The 18,720-nt window shown below is 42.6% G+C and overlaps 1 protein-coding gene across 2 annotated transcripts in view; it reads right to left on the reverse strand.

Annotated features, from left to right (window-relative positions):
* Positions 1-628: 628 nt before the first annotated feature.
* The window catches only part of LOC135906540 (neprilysin-1-like), a 30,916-nt gene continuing 12,824 nt past the window's right edge, over positions 629-18,720 (reverse strand). Inside the window, exons 11-21 of one of the 2 annotated variants that reach the window (XM_065437989.2) lie at positions 18,189-18,287; positions 17,173-17,250; positions 15,591-15,694; positions 14,335-14,396; positions 12,712-12,763; positions 12,258-12,325; positions 11,273-11,403; positions 10,300-10,365; positions 5,473-5,568; positions 2,341-2,417; positions 629-902 (exon numbers count right to left, since the gene is read on the reverse strand). In XM_065437989.2, the coding sequence (XP_065294061.1) occupies positions 797-902; positions 2,341-2,417; positions 5,473-5,568; positions 10,300-10,365; positions 11,273-11,403; positions 12,258-12,325; positions 12,712-12,763; positions 14,335-14,396; positions 15,591-15,694; positions 17,173-17,250; positions 18,189-18,287 (939 nt within the window). In that variant the 3' untranslated portion in view covers positions 629-796. The remainder of the gene's footprint in view (positions 903-2,340; positions 2,418-5,472; positions 5,569-10,299; positions 10,366-11,272; positions 11,404-12,257; positions 12,326-12,711; positions 12,764-14,334; positions 14,397-15,590; positions 15,695-17,172; positions 17,251-18,188; positions 18,288-18,720) is intronic. The other variant, XM_065437990.2, reaches the window with a different exon arrangement.

Genomic DNA, 18,720 nt, shown 5'->3' on the forward strand with positions numbered 1-18,720 from the left:
AGTCGAAACGTACGCATGCATACGAAATCTACGTTCTCTTTTGTCGCTATAAACAAAACGCACGTTTACACCAATCCGCCTGCAAAATAATTAATTAATCAATCAATGATATAATTTACGGTGCAACGTAATCATAATCGTCTTGCTGCCGAAAATTTACGCCAGAAGCAAAGTAAAATACACTTGAATACTACAATATTATGTGTAATTGTCTGGTTGAGCTCTGCGCCACCAGGTGGCTGCACCGTGCAGGCCGTCCACGCTTGCGCGTCCGCTCATCCGGCAAAACGACCAGTGCGCTTACGTTTACCAGAATACCGGACAAACGAAAACTTCCGCGATAACAGAATACAGAAGACAACACTACTATAGTGCGGTTAGGGTGTGTGTTTCTAGGTGTACGTTTTGACTTTTCAATTTTCTCACCTCAGTCTCTCTCTCATTGCTTACTACACGTCACACCAGGTAGAATGTCAAACCTGTAACTATACGGGCTAACCTCTTCAGTTATCATTACACTTCTGTTTCTCTCGGAACACAGCCTGAGCGCACGTGCATCTCCACTGCGTGGATTTTCTCAAGTGGGCGCGTTACGTGGTTAAAATTTAAGAGAGTCAACTCAACAAACTGCCTTCATCAAATTTTAATGTTACAAGTTGGGGTGTACAGCGAGCTTGTACTGACGCCGACGAGCTGTACTGATTCTTCAGAAAGAAGCTCCATCCGTTGTTTTATTACAGATATTTGCCGATAATTAAAGCCAGCACACGTTCACGAACCAGAAAACCGTAGTCATTTACCACAGGACACATCTGTCGGCGTCGGGTAAGCGCATTTCGCTCCCCTTCTTGCACATGAAGGCAGCGGTAAATTGCTCCAAGTTCTTGAGCGGCACGTTCACCCTGAAAGCGGATCAGAATACTTATTCTAGAATTTCTCTCTCCACATCAAAAAAAGACAGACGAAATGAAAGCGCGAAAACCGTTATCGCGTAATGCAAATCGAAGTGTCGGACGTTCAGCATTGTTGCGACAGGAGAGAGTCTGCCGTAAATTTCACATGCGATAGAGGTTTGTGCTCTCGTTACCGACGCATTTCTAGGTGCCCTAATGGGGAGCCGTGCACATCGCATTCACACTTAGCTTGTAACATAGATTTGATCGCACTGCATATTTAGATTCCCAACTAGCTTTATGCTTCGAAATATTTTTCAGACAACCCGATTTTAACAAACGAACGCTTTGTTCTCTCTGCTGCGACAGATATACCCTGCCGGCGTATGACGTCCTCTTATAGGTTGTTACTAACTGTACTGAGCAAGCACCATGTTCGACTTTAGCGTTCATGTGCTTATGTTGGATACTTCATTCGTATAAAAGTATACGAGCTCACTAGCTACCATCGGTGCATTAATTGCACAGTGTCATCAGACAGAGCATAGAAAAGCAGGAAAGTTTCCATCAAGCGGGGCCATTAAGGTTGATAGGGTAGAAGTTGATGTGTGAGTACGACGACCCTCTTTTCTACAAGTCAAGCTTTGGATGTTTGCTGTACATTTAATGCGCCCCCCCCCCCCCCTGAAGAAACAAGGGTCACTTAGCGCCTTCACTGCGCTTATTTCGATGACGGTACTTTTGCTGCGTCAGATCCAATCTGCAGGTACCGTTTGAGTCCATTATCTCTGCATTCAGATGGGTCACTGGTCACGTGTCACAGCGCGTCACTCAATGGCCAATCGGTGTATCGAAGCTACGAAAAGCAATTTGGGATTTTGAACGGTGTTGTCACCGTACCTCTCATCACGGCCTGACAACGAAAGCTGCTCTGTAACGTCGACGGGAAGGTAATAAAGATGTTTAGAAAACATGTAGCTTGTATACTTGCGCATGGGTGGTTGATGTGCTCGCATAAGTACTCTGTACACTTTAGTAAGGCCCATACTCGTGTGAGGGCAGCACCTCCAACTTGGCAGGCGAAAAGTTCAAAAGAAACAAAATTGTCAAAGGACACTGCGCGTGATGGGAGGTATCTCCAGACATTACTGTGAAAAGCTTTGAAGTCACTAGCATATATACCGCAATGGATGACACGAAGCTTCCGCGAGAGTCTTCAAGCACTCCGCCATATAAAAAAAAAAAAACGTTTTTACTAGGGTGCTGCCGAAGCGAGCCTGCCTTCTTTGTCCGTGTTTTTTTTTTTTTGGCGCTGTGTAAAATGAATGGTCAGAATACCAACGTGCAATGGGTAAGATAGGTGCTAATCACTGCGCAAGTATATCGGTAAGACCAAAGCGGAAAAGGGATATAATTATAAACGCGTTTGGTACGACTAGATGCGTACCTGTATTTGTTAGGAGGATGCACTTGCGTCTTGATCTTCTGTGCGTTCCACGATGGCAGAGCGTTTTCGCACCACACCTGCGGAGTTTCCGTCAACGTGCTGTACTCCCGCAGTACTAACATTGCACCAGTGCTTTTGAAAAAAAAGCTTCAACTCCGGGTGAACTTCGAATTCGATATTCAAATAACCGCGAAAGGCCGCGATATGCTTTCATTAAACAACCACTGAACCGATTTGAAGGAAACTTGTTTCACGCAGGGAAGAAAACTCATTTCTACTGACTCTAGGAACCGAAATTTTTTTAATTGAGGCCTAAGTTCCTTCTTGCGAGAACTTGATGACTTCAAAACAAACTCAAGCACAAGGTTGCAAATTTCGTAACTCGGCACCCAAGATAGATATCGCCATTTTTGTAAGCTGCATATGGTAGAGCGTTTAAAGCGACAAATGTGTTATAGGAGGTTAAAGCTTACGTAACATGGTTACAGTGGTCACGTTTTTTTTTTGCACAACTCGTACTGGAAAAAGTGAGTTTTTATTTTAAAAGGGTGTGTAATAAATTCCTCTTGTACGCTTTGCATATCTCAAAAGGTGCAGAGATATTTTTATCCTTTAGTTGGATTTCAAAAGTGATGCTTTAGTTTTCTTAAGTTTCACAATTTTAAACAATTTCTGTAAACAATTGTTCACTTAAAAAAAATGAAATCGAATTCGTACCATCAAACACAATAAAAATAATCTAAATTCGAAAAGTGGATGTCAAGTAAAAGAATTTCTCAGCTCTTATGTATTCCAGCACACTGTAACTGATTTTGCACCCTTAAGGATGTCTTCTGTCTATGACTCACACCTTTACACCTTGTAAAAATGCGAGTTAAATACCATTTTGCGCCCTTCGGACCCATAAGGTTGTAAATCATTTTACGTGCAGTGTAGGAGCTCCTGACGTAAAGCTGCGTCCAAAAACACGTACTTTATAAGAGTTTCAAGTGACGCGTCAAATAAATTGTGTGGATCATGGTAACCTGATTTCAAGTGTGTTACCTAATTATGGTATATTTTTTGGTCACCAGGGTGGATGCTCACTGCAACGTCGCTGCTCGGTAACTCGGTTCAGTTGCCTTTCAGAATGCCGCCACCGTGTTGTGTTTCTAACACTCGTCATTTCAAAGCAGTCTAGTGTAATTAGATACTTTAACAAACGGGTACGAAAATAGTAATAACGCAAAGCTACAAGTACGTGTGTCCAGTGACGTCGAAAGTAGTGGAAGAACGAGTCACAACAGCAGACATGACGCGCATGATTCAGTGGGGTAGCCAAGGTAGCACACCGAGAACATGCTCTCGCCCCACCCCCTACAATTCCTGCCTTTGTATGCGGCCTGCGACACACCCCCCACCGAGAAGATTTCACGCTACGCGACTGGCATGATTAATTTAGGTCAAATTACAATAAAAACCTTGCCTTTGCTCTTTTAGTTCTGTAATGTCCAACACAATTCCTCGTCAAAGAACAACAACAACAACAACAACAACAACAACAATTGTTTGCCTGTATTTCTGGCAATGGAATGTATATTTGGACAAGAAATCTGCAAGGAAATGGTCTATGTTTAAAATTTTAACCTGTATAGTGATTAACTATGTAATTGGTTGGCTGAACTATCCACAAGTGGAAACTCGCTACAGCCTATAAAAAATGTTACCATAAGCTATGCGTGAAATTTCTCGCGCTTGAGCCAGAATTTTGATCATTTAAAAACTTCTTGTGCGCAAACAAACAGGGACAAAGAAGAGGAGCAACACAAGGACGAGCGCTCGCCCTTGTGTTGCTCCTCTTCTTTGTCCCTGTTTGTTCGCGCGAAAAAAGTTTTTAAATAATGAATCTGTTCCAACCAGGCTGACTCGCAGTTATGCTTCAGAATTTTGAGGTACCAAACACAATATAGCTTAAGTGATAAGGTCGTGTATTGCGGGATTAAGCCGGCTGGCGCGGTGTCCAAAGACATAACGGTTACCCGCTCATTACGCAGAGAAATAGCGAGTGTCAACGTAACAGACGCAATCCTTTGTTTCCTATGCATTGTCATCTGTCAGTTTCGTAAAAATATCGAAATCTGAGGTCACGCCCAAGTGAATTCGAAAGGGACGCAAGTCGGCACCAGTGACGGATACGAACCTTCATACACACACACGTTCACCAACGGACAGTGCCAATAAAGCGGTGGTGTGTAGTAACCAGGAATGCTCACGTGAGCTGTGCACATTCCAACCACAGTTAAACTGCTGCCGTCGATGAATTTCATTGCACGTGGCACGGCAAGTGTAGAGACCTTCATGAGCCGCCGGTGAAGAGTAACGCTCATTACTGAAAGCTGCTCTTCTGTGTTCTGTATGTACCTTTTAACGTGTTTGTTCAAATATTTGTTATGTTAATAAAGCTTTATTGATTGATCGATTGACTGACGAGAGAAGCGATGGTGATTCCATCCACCTCAACGTTGAGTAAGCTTACACCTGTGCCACGCGGGCACGAAAACTGACATCAATTGTCTAATTAATTAAAGCTTATTGTCATTCACGCGCTGCCACGCGTATACACCCATGATATTAAACTTTATTGCTATTTGAGGCATATAGTGTGTTTTCACAGCTGATATTGCGCCGTCAGATGCGTGCTTTGCTTCCAACGTTAGCCCTTAAGGTCGCACATAAAGAACACACTCCCGAAGCAAACCGAAATAGCTTGAACATAAAATATGTCTATTAATGTCTCAGTGTTATTTCTGAAACTTTTACTAGAGATACTTTCCTTGGTATTAGGATTGTCAAGCATACTGCATTCACTAGAGCTGTTGTCACCGCGACGTTTATTGTAAATAAAAGCGTGCATGTAGCAGCAACATCGTGCAATGGCATTAAGAAACTTAAGGTCCTAGACACTTAATGACTTTACCTTCGCAGGCGTGTCACGTGTATTACAGGTTGTATACGCTTGCGTATGAAGGTTTCTTAGCCCGAACAACCTTGTTACGAAAGTCCAAACTATGAGAATGGTGATTTATAACTGCACTCAGCGCTCTCTCTTCCCTCACGTAAGATAGGTCGCATCGTCACCAAGTGCGATCTTACCAGAGCGTAAGATACGAAGAAAAGCTGATCACTAGTGAAGTTTTCCAGGCCGGGAAGGGTGACCTCTTGGAAGTCTAAAGATGCGTCTTGATGAGCCTGCCGTCGACAAAAAAAAGAATAAAAAATAAGCTGCTTTTTCAACTAAGCTTGAATGTCGCTCTGATTCACGACAATTTATCAAATGAAGCCTATGTAACTAATTGAGTCTACAGGACAACCAATTATTTCCAATAGGCAGAAGCACTGGACGAACGCATGAGTGAACAGACGTGTTTGTTGGTTAGCAAAGCAAGTTCTCGGGCGTGCTGATACATACGTTCATGAATACGAGAATGTACTAAATGCATCAGTAAGACATCTGTTAATCTAAGCAAGAAATATGAATAGGATATGATTATTAGTCTCGTTTGATGCCACGTGAGACGACGATGACGATTAACCATTTCGACATTGAAAAATCCGCATGCCTCATACGCCCTGCATCTATGATCATATATGACCCTATAGTCTTCTGTATGGAAACCCGTATGCTCCAATATAAACCCATATGGTCATATTGAATTGTGGTACGGGGCATAAGATAGGGCACGGTGGCATGGCAGTCATGCGGAGTAGCCCTTTTTCTTTACCTCGTGCAGCTTATCGGCGCACTCGTGCTGATACCAACAGCATGCAATGGCGGCTCGACTTGATGGAACATGTTTATAACGGCACGTGTTTGAGAGCAGGACACAGAAAGAATGCACACAGCACAGTCGCCGATAAGGGTGGATCCACACGACGGACTAAATCCGTCTTTCCCGCGACGGACGGCGCATCACGTGACTACATGTCACGGATTCATGCCGTCCTCTCGCCGTCCGCGACCCCCACGGACGAAAAATGACGAGTTATTTTTCGCATCTGAATTCTGGCAGTCGAATGCTGTGGATTTAGCCTAGGATGCTCTATAAGTCTGGCAACAGTGCACAGACGTGAGGCAAGGCCGATTCAAATAGGTCGCGAAGCTTCGGGCGAAAAGCGGTTCAGTACAGATTGTCACCGACATCAGCATGGGGGGTTATGGGAGCAGCGATCGAAGCGCGACTATGTTTGGAGGGAACAAACATTTGGAAAGAAAAACGCCTTTTTTAATTCAAACGAGACACAGTTAGATTCATTCAACGAAAATAAAATTCCTAGTCAATTTTATATATTCGTGATGAGTTAAATAAATACGTTTAATTTTATTATTATTATTAAATGCATTTTTTTTCAGCGCCCATCGCTACAGGGGGCGTTGACGCCACTATCACTCGCAGTGCAATGCACGTCTTGAAATGGGCAGAAAGGCGCACTCGTATCACCTGCTGAAATACGCCCCCCTCACAATTTGTGCTTTCTTGCTCGTCGAAGTTTGTCTGAATTTCGTGACGCGGGTAGCTTCATTGCTTCTTAATCTGTTCAGTCAAAAGTAGTGAGTTACGACCGCCAGATAATTGTGTAGTTGTTTTCGTGCGACTGCGCTGGCCGACGGACTTGGCATCCGACAATAGGATCAGCACTCTACACCTAAAGCTTTCGTCGGCCTCCATAGAAAGTATGTTCTGCGCAGGGATGCGATTTCGACAACCGTACGGCTGGCCTTTTCCTGCATCGCTTTCCACGCTGAAAGCAAGAAACACCCATCAAGTCGAATGGCGGGGCATTTGAATATATAGCTCCAAAGCAAGAACAACAAAACAAATTTCGCGCCTTCGAAAACAAAATGACGTCACTTCTGCTTTTAACGGACATGGCGTCACGTTATTTTTTCTTCCGCCGGAAGTGTTCCCACCACATACAGATGGCGCTAAGCCCCATGAACCGGCGATGGACCGCCATGTTTTGAACGTATGGGCTCCTATGGAAGCTTCGCTACCAGGTACATTTACCTTGCGTGAGGCCTTTGCCTGAAGGGGCGTTGTTTCGCTGGTACTGCTCGCCGCATCACGCTGTCCTGCCTTCCTATACGATGACACGCGACAGCAACTGAAGAAGCTGCTCTCTTGTCACTCGAAGCAGCCTCCGGTATTCCTCAACGTCACTGACCAACATCTCTCGATACAAGTGGTTTTGCATACCCAGATGCTTCTTGGCGATATAATCCTTATGCCAACAATACCTCTTTAGATTAAACAAGTACTCGTCCTCATCCAATTCGGACGAAACAACAGCCATTGCGGCAAACGGTCATTTCCTTTCGATCTCCATGTTCAGTCAGAGCGAAAAACAAATACGACCCAGTCTTCATTACACCAATGGCGCTATTTATAGAGAGTAGAAACAAGCAAACATTTATAACTTACGGCCACTGAGATCTGTTCGGGCGGCCGCAAAGTCTTCGAGGCCATGTTCAACCAATACAGCCACACTAAGCCTACATGCCGAGAATCTGAGTATGACTTTCGGAAACGGTGCCCAAACATCACGAATACTTTGCTGTCGAAGCTTCTGGACACAAATGCAAAGCAAATAGAAGCATCAGTTTGAAACTTACGCGGCGCACAGTGAACGACCAACGTTACTAGATTAACATTGGTGAACGACGACGAGTTGATAGGTTCGAGGCGGATGGCAGCCGCTTCGGGCAGTGCCGCCATGTTTTTTTTTCCGGCGTGGTCGTCTGCTCACCCCATCCGTCATCTGGATGCGCTGTGCAGCCAGACGAGCGGCGCATTAATCGTCTGCGGAACTGATTTTCGCGAAGCCGTCCGTCGTGTGGATACACCGTAACGGTTGCCGACAGTCGACAGTCGCTCGACATCGGACAACGGCACCACCCGTCTGCCCAACTGTACCATCCACCACGACCAGACTGCGCAGCCTACCTTCGCGGGATGCGAGTTGCGGCTCGAGCACGGTGCTCCGACGTCTCTGTGCACGGACACCGCACCTGCCGGTGCATAGGCGGTGTTGTGGTTGCCTTGGAGCACTACAATGCTCGGAAGCCGGCCTGGGCTCGTCATAGGGCACGGTGACATGGAAGGTATGTGCAAGTAACCCTTTCCTTTACCTCGCGCAGATAAGCAGACGTTTCGATAAATGCTTCAGCTCGAACGATCTTTAGCTTGGTTGTGCTGTCGTGCCGTAGGGCTGCGCAGCCAGGCTCCGTGTGACTTGTCGCTGTATTTGAAACAAATGTTGCTTTTGGCTGGAGATGTTCGAGACGAACCCCGGTCCGCACACGGCACAGCTAACCAAGCAGTTAGAGCAAGTTGCTGATGGCCTTAAAGATGGTAAACAAAACTGTTCAAACTCTATCGAAGCCAAACTAGAAAAAATGAATGTCTTTTGACAGCAAGATTTCGTCCTATGTTCACCAGGCCGCACATTTACAGATTCTATAGCATGTTAACTATAGCTAAAGATATACCACCTAGAAAATAGGACAAGACGATCTAACCTAATTATTTACGGCATCGCAGAAGAATTTAGCGAAAGGACAACTCACTTGAAGAAATTATTAATGACAGAATAGTAAAAGACACTCTAAAATTTCAACCAATAGAGTAACTCCACAGACTTGGAAAGCCAGCAGCTGGGAAAACAAGGCCCATTATAATAAAATTTTTTTTTTCTGTGATAAAAGCAAGGCCTTCAAAGAGTGTTGCAAACTAAAATGGACGAACTGTTCGGTTAGAGAGGATTTTTTCACTCCGTGTGCGTGACACCAGAAAAAAGCCATGGGTCTTCGCGAAAAAAAATCAAAGGGAGCTAAAGTCTCTTGCATTCCATAAATTTCGCATAAATAGCAACACTTACCTATGGGACGCTCAAAGCAACAGGTAGCCCTAATTGAAAGCGCATCTGACTGAGAAATAAGCGTTGCTAACCTAAACGCACGCAGCATACTAACAAAATTCACTTGAATCCCTGTTTCTCAGCACCTAACCTGATTTTGTAGCAGTGAATGAAACGTGGCTAACAATTCAAGGGTCCCGGTGCAGCCTGTATTTATGGGACCGTTGTCTGTATATCATTTCTTGTAACCAATTGTCATGGACGAATAATAAACTGAAACTGAAACTAAAAAAAGACAGAAACTGATGCTAAAGATTTCGAAATAATGACAGCAAATTATGCTATCATAAGTAGAGACTGAATATCTCGAGGTGGCGGATTAGCGATTCTTATAAACAAGAAAATTCCCTTTACTATTCTCTGAAACACAGAAGGCGGGGAAGCCATTTTCTGCAGACTATACCTTTCAGCCCTCCCCGAATTGGTGTCGGCTGCGTCTATCGAAGCCCTTCTTACGAAATCGAGGTCATGCAGTCATCAAATGCACAGACACGTTTTTGGAGCTAAGCTAATCTTCGTTGGCGACTTCAACCTACCGGATATAAATTTGCATACTATGGAAAGCAGAAGCGCATGCTCCGATATGCTTATAGACCTGATGCTCGCATTTAACCTCTGTCAAGTTATGAAAGAACCTACACGTGTCCAAGGAAGAAGTTCTAACATCATTGACTTGACATTTTCGACTGACTACCTTTGGGCAGATGAAGCTAAATCAGCACTGATCGATGACATGTTTGACCATAAACTAGAAGCTTATGCTCTCTCTCTACTCACGCCGCTCGTTTACTCTGTATTGTCTGGTGTTTACGTGCGATGAGTAAACAACTAAGAAAGCAATCAAATTATTTTGAGTCGCAATTTATACCGTGCCAGCTAAAGACTAGATGACACGGGTAGTTCCTCGTATTTGCTTTGTCTTTCCTCAAGAAGACAAACTTTATTTAAATGATATAGTAATGTTAATAGCTATAGCGGGAATATTTAATGTGAGCAGATACTCACGGCGTAGGCGACGCGAACGCCAGCGTTGTCGGCGATGTTTTCTCCTATGGTGGTGTCGGCATTTAACTGTAGATGCAGAAAAAAAAGACATTACGCAGATCTCACGCAACGTGTGAATCTGTGTTGATGCGATGTGTTCGTGCACGCAGCGCATGGGGCAATTAAATGTTTGAGCATTATCCATTATGTGACTTTCACTCGTATATATGCATATCTGTTTTATTGTGTCGGAATATGCACAGCCACCTATACCATACTGCTACAGCTGTGTTGGTTAATGGCTTTGTCCTCTGCAGAATTACGCAAAGAAACAACAAAGGCTACCTGCATACCCTCCCTGCAACAAACATGCGCGTTCAAACGCCTCATTCCTTTAACAGACCAAATAGCGATGTATAGAAGCGTTCGGTTCTCGCTTACATCGATAGTCACCGCCTATGTTTCTGCCCAATTTTCCCATCCTCAATGCATACACAACCCACAGCGTTCCTTTGTCGAACACGATGCCATATGTTGGAGCACTGAATCCTTTTGCATCTTGCGACAACGCAGTATATAAACAAATGCACATTGCATGACGGGCAACGCCTTGCGAGACGCTGGCCACAGCATGACCATTGGTGCAGAGAAAAAGAAATATACATGAGCATGTTTCTGGCAAGGTAAGGCTGAAGGCTACCTGTCGTGTGCAGTTTGACAACTTCTTACATCACAGAACCTACATGCTTCAAAATATTAACCAACAGAGCTTACAAATAAGCCTCCTAGCGGCCTAGTTCTGCAGATCTAGAGGGATGCTGTCGCTTGACTTTAACAATCATCCATCCAAGGTGTCTGCTCTGCTTTTTGTACTGCTCATGGAAGTAGTACATGACTTGCTTTTTTATGACGCTATAAATTTACAATCGTGCGTCTGGAGCGCTTACAGCGTCCTTCAAGCTGCTAACGCATGTCGGCCTCTGGAGTAACTTACCTTCAGATTGGTGGCTCGGTCAACGATGCTGCCGTACTGTATTCTGAAGCAGTCTAGCTTCCGGAAAAACTCTTTTCGTGTGTGCTCTGTCCACCAGTCGACGAGGTGCCCGCGAGCGTCGTATTCGGATCCTGTAAACGCAGTGCTATGAAAATGTTGCGCCATTGGTTATAGAACAAACGATAGGAGTTGTGATGATGTGGGCCAAGTTACAGCCTAACCAAGGTGTTATTGCGAGTAACTAGAAATATGTTTTCCGAATGAATCGCTGGATCTCGAACAGACCAAAGAACCAGAAAGCGAAACACCAAACAAAAGGCAAGAACCTAGGCAAAAAGACCTATTGTTTGAAGGCAGAGCATAGAAAAAGCTTACATCGGTGTCGATAGGCATTCACCAGGCAGCTTACTTGTACCTTTGGTGAAAAGCGGGATTAGAGAAGGCAATAAAGGTCAACTTCGATGTATGAGTGAACACGGTTGCCATGTTAGAAAAAACAGACCTCCGTCAAACCTTGTCCCACAATTCTAGTAGAGTTGACTGTTGGGCTAGTTGGTCGTCGTAGCGCTTGTCCTTGTCTGTCTCTCTTGTGTTCGTGGTTTTATTTGCGCTAAGCTACTACTTCAAATATTGTCCCACATGTTTTGTTTGTACTAATGATATCATTCCATTGCTGCCGAATTCTTTGGTTCTAAAAAGAAATAGGCTGTAGTAAATGAAAGCACCACATGGCAAACATACGCGCCTTATGACGCTTACTATCAGCGAAATACGAGATTTTTTTTCTTCAAGTTCTGCGATCTTCAAATGATCTTTTCTATACTTTTTCTTCAAGGTTAGGTTTCACAAGCGCCTCGACGCTTTTGAGCCCGAGTCAATCGCTAAGGCAACAGAACAAAGCCAAGGCGGTTTTTCAATATATGCTGGTCTCAAAAGTGAACAGAGCTACGTTTCTTTTTTTATGTTTGTAACGTGTGATTCTCACCTTTGTCATCGTAACCGTGTGTGATCTCGTGACCCATGACCGATCCTATAGCGCCTAGGTTGATGTACCTGTTGACGAAAATTTGTGGCCTTTACCTCTTTAATAGATAACGGCACCTCTACTTAGGGTATCTGTTAACTTGAGTACCAGTTAGCTGCCATATATAAAAAACACATGTCCTGTATCCAATAATATTAATATAAACATATGAGGATGCTGTATAAAAACTCCTACGTTACCATACACCGTATAAAGCACGCCTAATATGATTATATAACACAACAGAATCCTATTAAAAAACCGCGTATGTTCCCATATGTCATACGTGGGATGTTTGTATACTATATGAATGCCCCCATAGTTCATATGGGATCATAGGACATGGAATATTCGTTTTTTATAGGGAAGCAGTGCAGAAGTTTTCGCCTGAGAAACAACAAAACGGTCAACTTACGACGGCAAACCCGGCTGGAACAATACGTTTTGTAATAGACCGGCGGATATTGCTGAAAAGTTGGAGACAGTGCTTGTAGATCAGACATGAATCTTCAAGCACAAAACGCTTTCTTATGCATTCGTTTCTTGAGTGCTGGGTAACATTTCAAAGATTATACAGCAGTTGGTCTCAGGAAGAATGCAAATTTTCTTGTATAAGTAAGCTGCGTGTTCATATTAACCCTTTACCACATGGTGTATAATACACATATGTACACATAGCACGGCAGCTTCAAAGCTAATATAATCAGAAACAAAGAAAATAATACATATTTACCCTGAATTGATGTCATGTTTCGCAATGAAATACATAACCGCTGAAACTTTGTCAATTATTTGTAAAATATTTTTAAATATGTATGGCGGCTGCTGATCACATATAACGCAAAAAAATTCGTATTTCTTTCTATCTGTCTCTCTCATAAACGAACACATCATTTGAGGAGTTCTAGCACCTAAAATCAGTGCACAATAAACACCAGGGTGTTTATTTGCTGTTTATCTACCCAACGTAATGTTTTTCACTAGAGATATATTTGGATCGTTCTGAAAGATCACATTGATTGCTGTATTGTATAAAAATGGCACAGCATGCATGAAGTTATGAATAGTTTTACGGAGCAGAGCAGGTAACTGTTCCCTTGCGAAGGAACAAATTTGGTAGTAAAATATAATGTTCTTGCACGCTACGCTGTTTTTTAGCGCTATTATTGTGACGTTTTTGTCAAGAAGTGAAAATCATAGCAGTGTTTACGATAAAATAGCATGGGGCCTGCCATGTTCCAAGATCAAATGACGACATCGGCAGGCAACGAAGGTATTCTTTCTGCTTGCATCAAGCTCCAAAAGGCTTCACAAAGCAATATTATACGTGAAAGGAAGAGCTGCCATGATCCGGCCTTGATACTCGAACTTTGAGTGAATGAAGGATACATTAACTTAAATAAAGTTACTTGTACTAGGTTGAAGGCAGAGAAATGCGCTCCATTTCTGCAAGCAGATTTTAAAGATACTTCAATGGCTGTGAAATATTTCCAGATTTTCTGCCAATAAAGCGTCTTTCTGTATTGTATCTAACTATATCCTTAATTATGTAGTATGTGATACACGACACTCGATTATTTTGTTGTTAAAATTGGTGCCACGTATTAAATTCTTGAGAAAATTGCGGTTTGTCCTAAACGAAGGCTTCCACGATGTTCTTCACAAGAAAAATAAAATTTAATATAGTAAGGAGTTTTTTACCAGTTACCAAAAATGAACAATGTGTGACCTTCATGCTCATGCTAACAGTTCTGGCAAATACTTACAGAGGCAGGTTTGTTCAATAGCATCTTGCGATACCAAGAGCCCATAAGGACGGGAATTTAGAGACAGGGAAGGTAGCTCGGAAAAAAGTAACAACCATATGGAGCAAGCTATGCCAACAAAAATTCAGCTTCCCGACTGAGTCGATTTCAAATTTGGTGAGCGATTAATAGTTGGTACATTCCGAAACCTTCAGAAAGTATGCAATATAATTGATTACAAGTGTAAGCAACATTTTTTTTGCGTCACTCAAAAACGAATTTTGCAGGCATACTAATTTCATTAGTCGAGGGAAGGTTGAAAGCATTAACATCGTCACCACCGTATGGAATCCACCTGAAAAAAAGACAGCAACATACGGATTAGGTAAATGTTATGGAAGTTTCGAAGAGCATCACATGGAGATACTTCATGCTGTATCATTTATATTAGACGATGAGCAAAACGAAAACAAGGTGAAAGCAGGAGCCAACGTTTCGACAAGTGGACCTGAATTCTTCAAGGCCACATATAACAAGACAAGTACACTTACCGAAATGTTGCCTCCTGCTTTCACCTTGTTCTCTTTTTGATCATCGGCTTGAATTTCCATCTCTTGTCTTCCCCATGTTTTCTCATCGTTTATATGAGTTTCTTTTAGTAAAATAGTAACAAAAAGAAGCCTTTATATTACGTTTGTTACGGTAGTTTCTAGCATAGATGCACTTATACACGTGAATTAAGGCGGAACATTTTTACTAGTGATCACATTATTCGAAAAAAAAACTGCCCCTCATATTGGGCCCGCTGTTAGTTAGTTAGAAAATGAGTCGTCACGTTTTAACCAACGCCGCAACGAAGACATTTAAAAATCTTGTTCCGGATATTCCCAAGAAAACATGGAAGCCAATAGAGACATGCAGCTTATATCAAGATGAGGCTTTCTTTGACGATTGATTTTCGAGTCAATAAATCGGGACATTCATTCACGCTTCATTGATTGATGGAATCAGCTACTGGCATTTAGGGTGAGGAAACGGGAGACGAGGAACGGGAATCCGGCATGATTTAGGGTGAGGAAACGGGAGACGGGAATCCGGGACGTTCGTGTCACCCAACTGTCTGGAAACATTCTGCTCGCAATCATCAATATCATCAGAAGTTGACATCAATACAAGCGTAAAAGTAAGTTTTTTTTTTGGGGGGGGGGAGTGACTCGCTCATCGTTCAGTTGCCCACATGCTTTTTTTGTATGACAGAATCATCCGGGCTTCTCGCACGTTCACGTCTCGGTATTAGCAAAAAAAAAAGGCCAATAAAGAAAGTCATGCCAAAAATCAAGATAGACTATCTCAAGGGTGGGCCATCTTTTGTGCGTTTTACGATGCTTCGATGTAGAGCAAATGAGTGCTTTTGCACAATTTTCCTCCAAACACACAGATCATTGTACCATTCTACCTCTGCGATTACGAGGTCACGCTTCCAGTAAACATGCATCGTGATGATCAGACGTCCCGTTGAAAGAGGCGAGAAACAAAGACGCTAACTTACAGCGGACCTTCCTCGCGAAGAGATGCATATGATTTTATAATTGAGTTCTTCTGGAACTTCACGAAAATCTCCGCGAATGAGTCTTTATAACCAATGTCTCCAACCTGAAATATATCAAAGTAGACTTATATTTACACAACAACAACAACAACAACAACAACAACAACAACAACAACAACAACAACAACAACAACAACAACAACAACAACAACAACAACAACAACAACAACAACAACAACAACAACAACAACAACAACAACAACAACAACAACAACAACAACAACAACAACAACAACAACAACAACAACAACAAGAACAACAACAACAACAACAACAACAACAAGAACAACAACAACAACAACAACAACAACAACAACAACAACGACAACGACAACGACAACGACGACAACGACAACAACAACAAGAACAACAACAACAACAACAACAACAACAAGAACAACAACAACAACAACAACAACAACAACAACAACAACGACAACGACAACGACAACGACGACAACGACAACGACAACGACAACAACAACAACAACAACAACAACGACGACGACGACAACAACAACAACAACAAAGTAAAAAAAGCAGATTAATACGAACGTATGTACACTCTTTTACCACAGTTCCTTATACATATTACGTGAGCCTGGAATTCTGAAGAGCAGTTATTTGAGGTAGGACATCTGTGCAGTGTGAAAAAGCTATCGTCGGGCTTACGAAAGTCAGCCATTTATTAATTGTATCCTTGAAATTACCTTTGGCGCACTTAGGCAGAAACTGTAATCACGGGTGTTGACAGACAACGTCAACTTCTTTTTTTTCTCAAAATGGTTTGACAGATTCTTGGATGAGAGAGTCTGAATGCACTTTATTCCTAGAGCGCGAAGCCTTGCGCGATGCGTATTTGGCTGGCGATACCAAGAGAAAAGTGTTTTTTCTCTCCCGTGTCATCTTGTTGCGGAGCAAGCAACGGCAAAAGTAAACGAAAGCAGGAGCTAAATGACTTTTCGAAGCTGTATTTACAGTTCTTACGTTTCATCTTAGTTCCTTCAAACAAGGAATGCGCACAGATGCTTTGTACTAACAACTCCTTAATATTTCAGTGAACCCTCGTCATACATTAATACTGCCAAGAAAGATTTCGAATAAAGCCCTCGGTGTTGCGCGGCCAAATATGTATGATGGCAAAGTAAAAAAGAATGCCACGCAAGTAAAGGTATCGCAAGGGGCGAATATTTACGTTTCAGGCATCGACGAGTAGTTTAGTATGTTTCATGTTTCTGAGTATGGCGCTGCGTATTGCTCAAAGTACGTAGCAGATTTGGCCAGTTTTGTTTTGCGAAAACAGTATATGCATGACGAGTGTCTAGCAAAATGCTAAACAGTGTTAGAACCCAGGATCACTGTCATTCCGGTGGCTGAATATCTTAAGATGCGCTTCTTTTGCAGTGTAGTTTAGATATTAACAAAGGGGCAATATGCGATTGCATGACAAAGGGCGAGAGAAAGAGGGCTTGCTAGGGATGTACGACGTACATATTCACCATTACGCGAAATGATAACTTACTTGATCAAAATGCTTATTCATTGCAGCTTCCTCCAGGCTAAAACCAGAGTACCCAATGTACGGCTTTAGCGTCCACAGCTGTGAAGATTAGCATACGAGTACGAATAAATGAGGAGCTTTTAAAAGAAAAAAAAAACATGACCTCAACAGTTTCTCTGTAAACTTAGAAAAATACGTTTATCGCAAAAGTTATTCATCGCATCATGCGCAAGCATACAATAATCATAATATATTTTAACTGTATTATTTGTGGCCAGTAAACCTTCCCGAATTGTTTTACGAATGTTGCAAGACGAAATGTAGGGCAGACACTTATTTGTTTGCAAAAAAATAAGATGGGTGGAGCTCTGAGGATTATCGATTCATTGTTTTTATAATCCGCACAAATAAGGTTTAATAAGTGGATGTTCTTGTCCCGTCCCGGAATGGTTGCTAAATATAAACGCTGGTAGGAGGCCTGTTAATGCGCAGAGACGCATGCTTTTTATATACGTGTACCATCTCCGTGCCACCTAATTTGCATGCGGAGGTATAATTCACCTGTACCTTAGGGATGGCGATGGTTGGGGAAACATGAATATCTTTTGATGCTGTCCCATTTTATGTGAGCAGGCGGGCACGTAGGTAGGCAGGCAACACTTTTCAGTTGCTCTGTGCTTTTATATATTCGTTATCTTTATCATAATGTCAGCGGGAAGATGAAGTCATTCCGTACTGTTTGAACGGGAAAACTTAACGAATCCCTCCTCTTTAGGACCACCTTATTACTGTTTGGCAATAACGGCTAGGTCATTGTTTGTAATAGCCGCTGAAGATTGCGGGAAGTTCCCCAATTTTTTTTACTTGTTCATTCTGGGGTTGGAGAAAAATGTCCTCGGATAACTATTTTTCCATTAGCTTCTTTCCAACTTCGAATCATCCACTGACGCTTTAGCGGAGTTGTTCTGTAAATGTGGCTCTCATTTATTGAGTCCCTATATATTTTGCGGAAGGGTAGCGAACAGGGCGCAACGTACTTTGTGCAAGGCCCTTCTTCTAGTTACTAGGTCCATCCAGGGCGTCGTTCGAAGGCGTCTGTGGTAGGCTTTTACAATGTCGGAGAGCAGGTTTCTGGCCTGGGTCACACAGTGGAGTCAGACCCCGAAAAGGATCGTGTCAGCCATGTTGGTTTGCTCTTCCTTCGTTTGCACGCAAGTAAATGGAAACACTGAACATGTTTCCTGGTGGAAACGTTATAATCAATCGCATATACGCTCAAGTGTCGCTTTTTTTAGAGCGTATATACATGTAGATGACCTCATTAGAGCGTTGCTGATGACTTTACTTACTATGTGTCTGACATGCTTGTGCACATCAAATATCTAAACAGCGTATTAGTAGGCGTTTGTTAAACATGAATGGGCGGAAATTCTAAGGGCAAATGAGACAGTAGCATAATATCCAAAATACAACGTCATTAAAAAGAGACTGTAGCTCATTTTCGAGGTTATTTAAGAGCGCGAGAAACAATATTGGAAAAAAAATTGTTACTGTACTTACCATACCTTT

Source organism: Dermacentor albipictus, chromosome 9 (assembly GCF_038994185.2).
Source record: "Dermacentor albipictus isolate Rhodes 1998 colony chromosome 9, USDA_Dalb.pri_finalv2, whole genome shotgun sequence".
NCBI classification, from domain to species: domain Eukaryota; kingdom Metazoa; phylum Arthropoda; class Arachnida; order Ixodida; family Ixodidae; genus Dermacentor; species Dermacentor albipictus.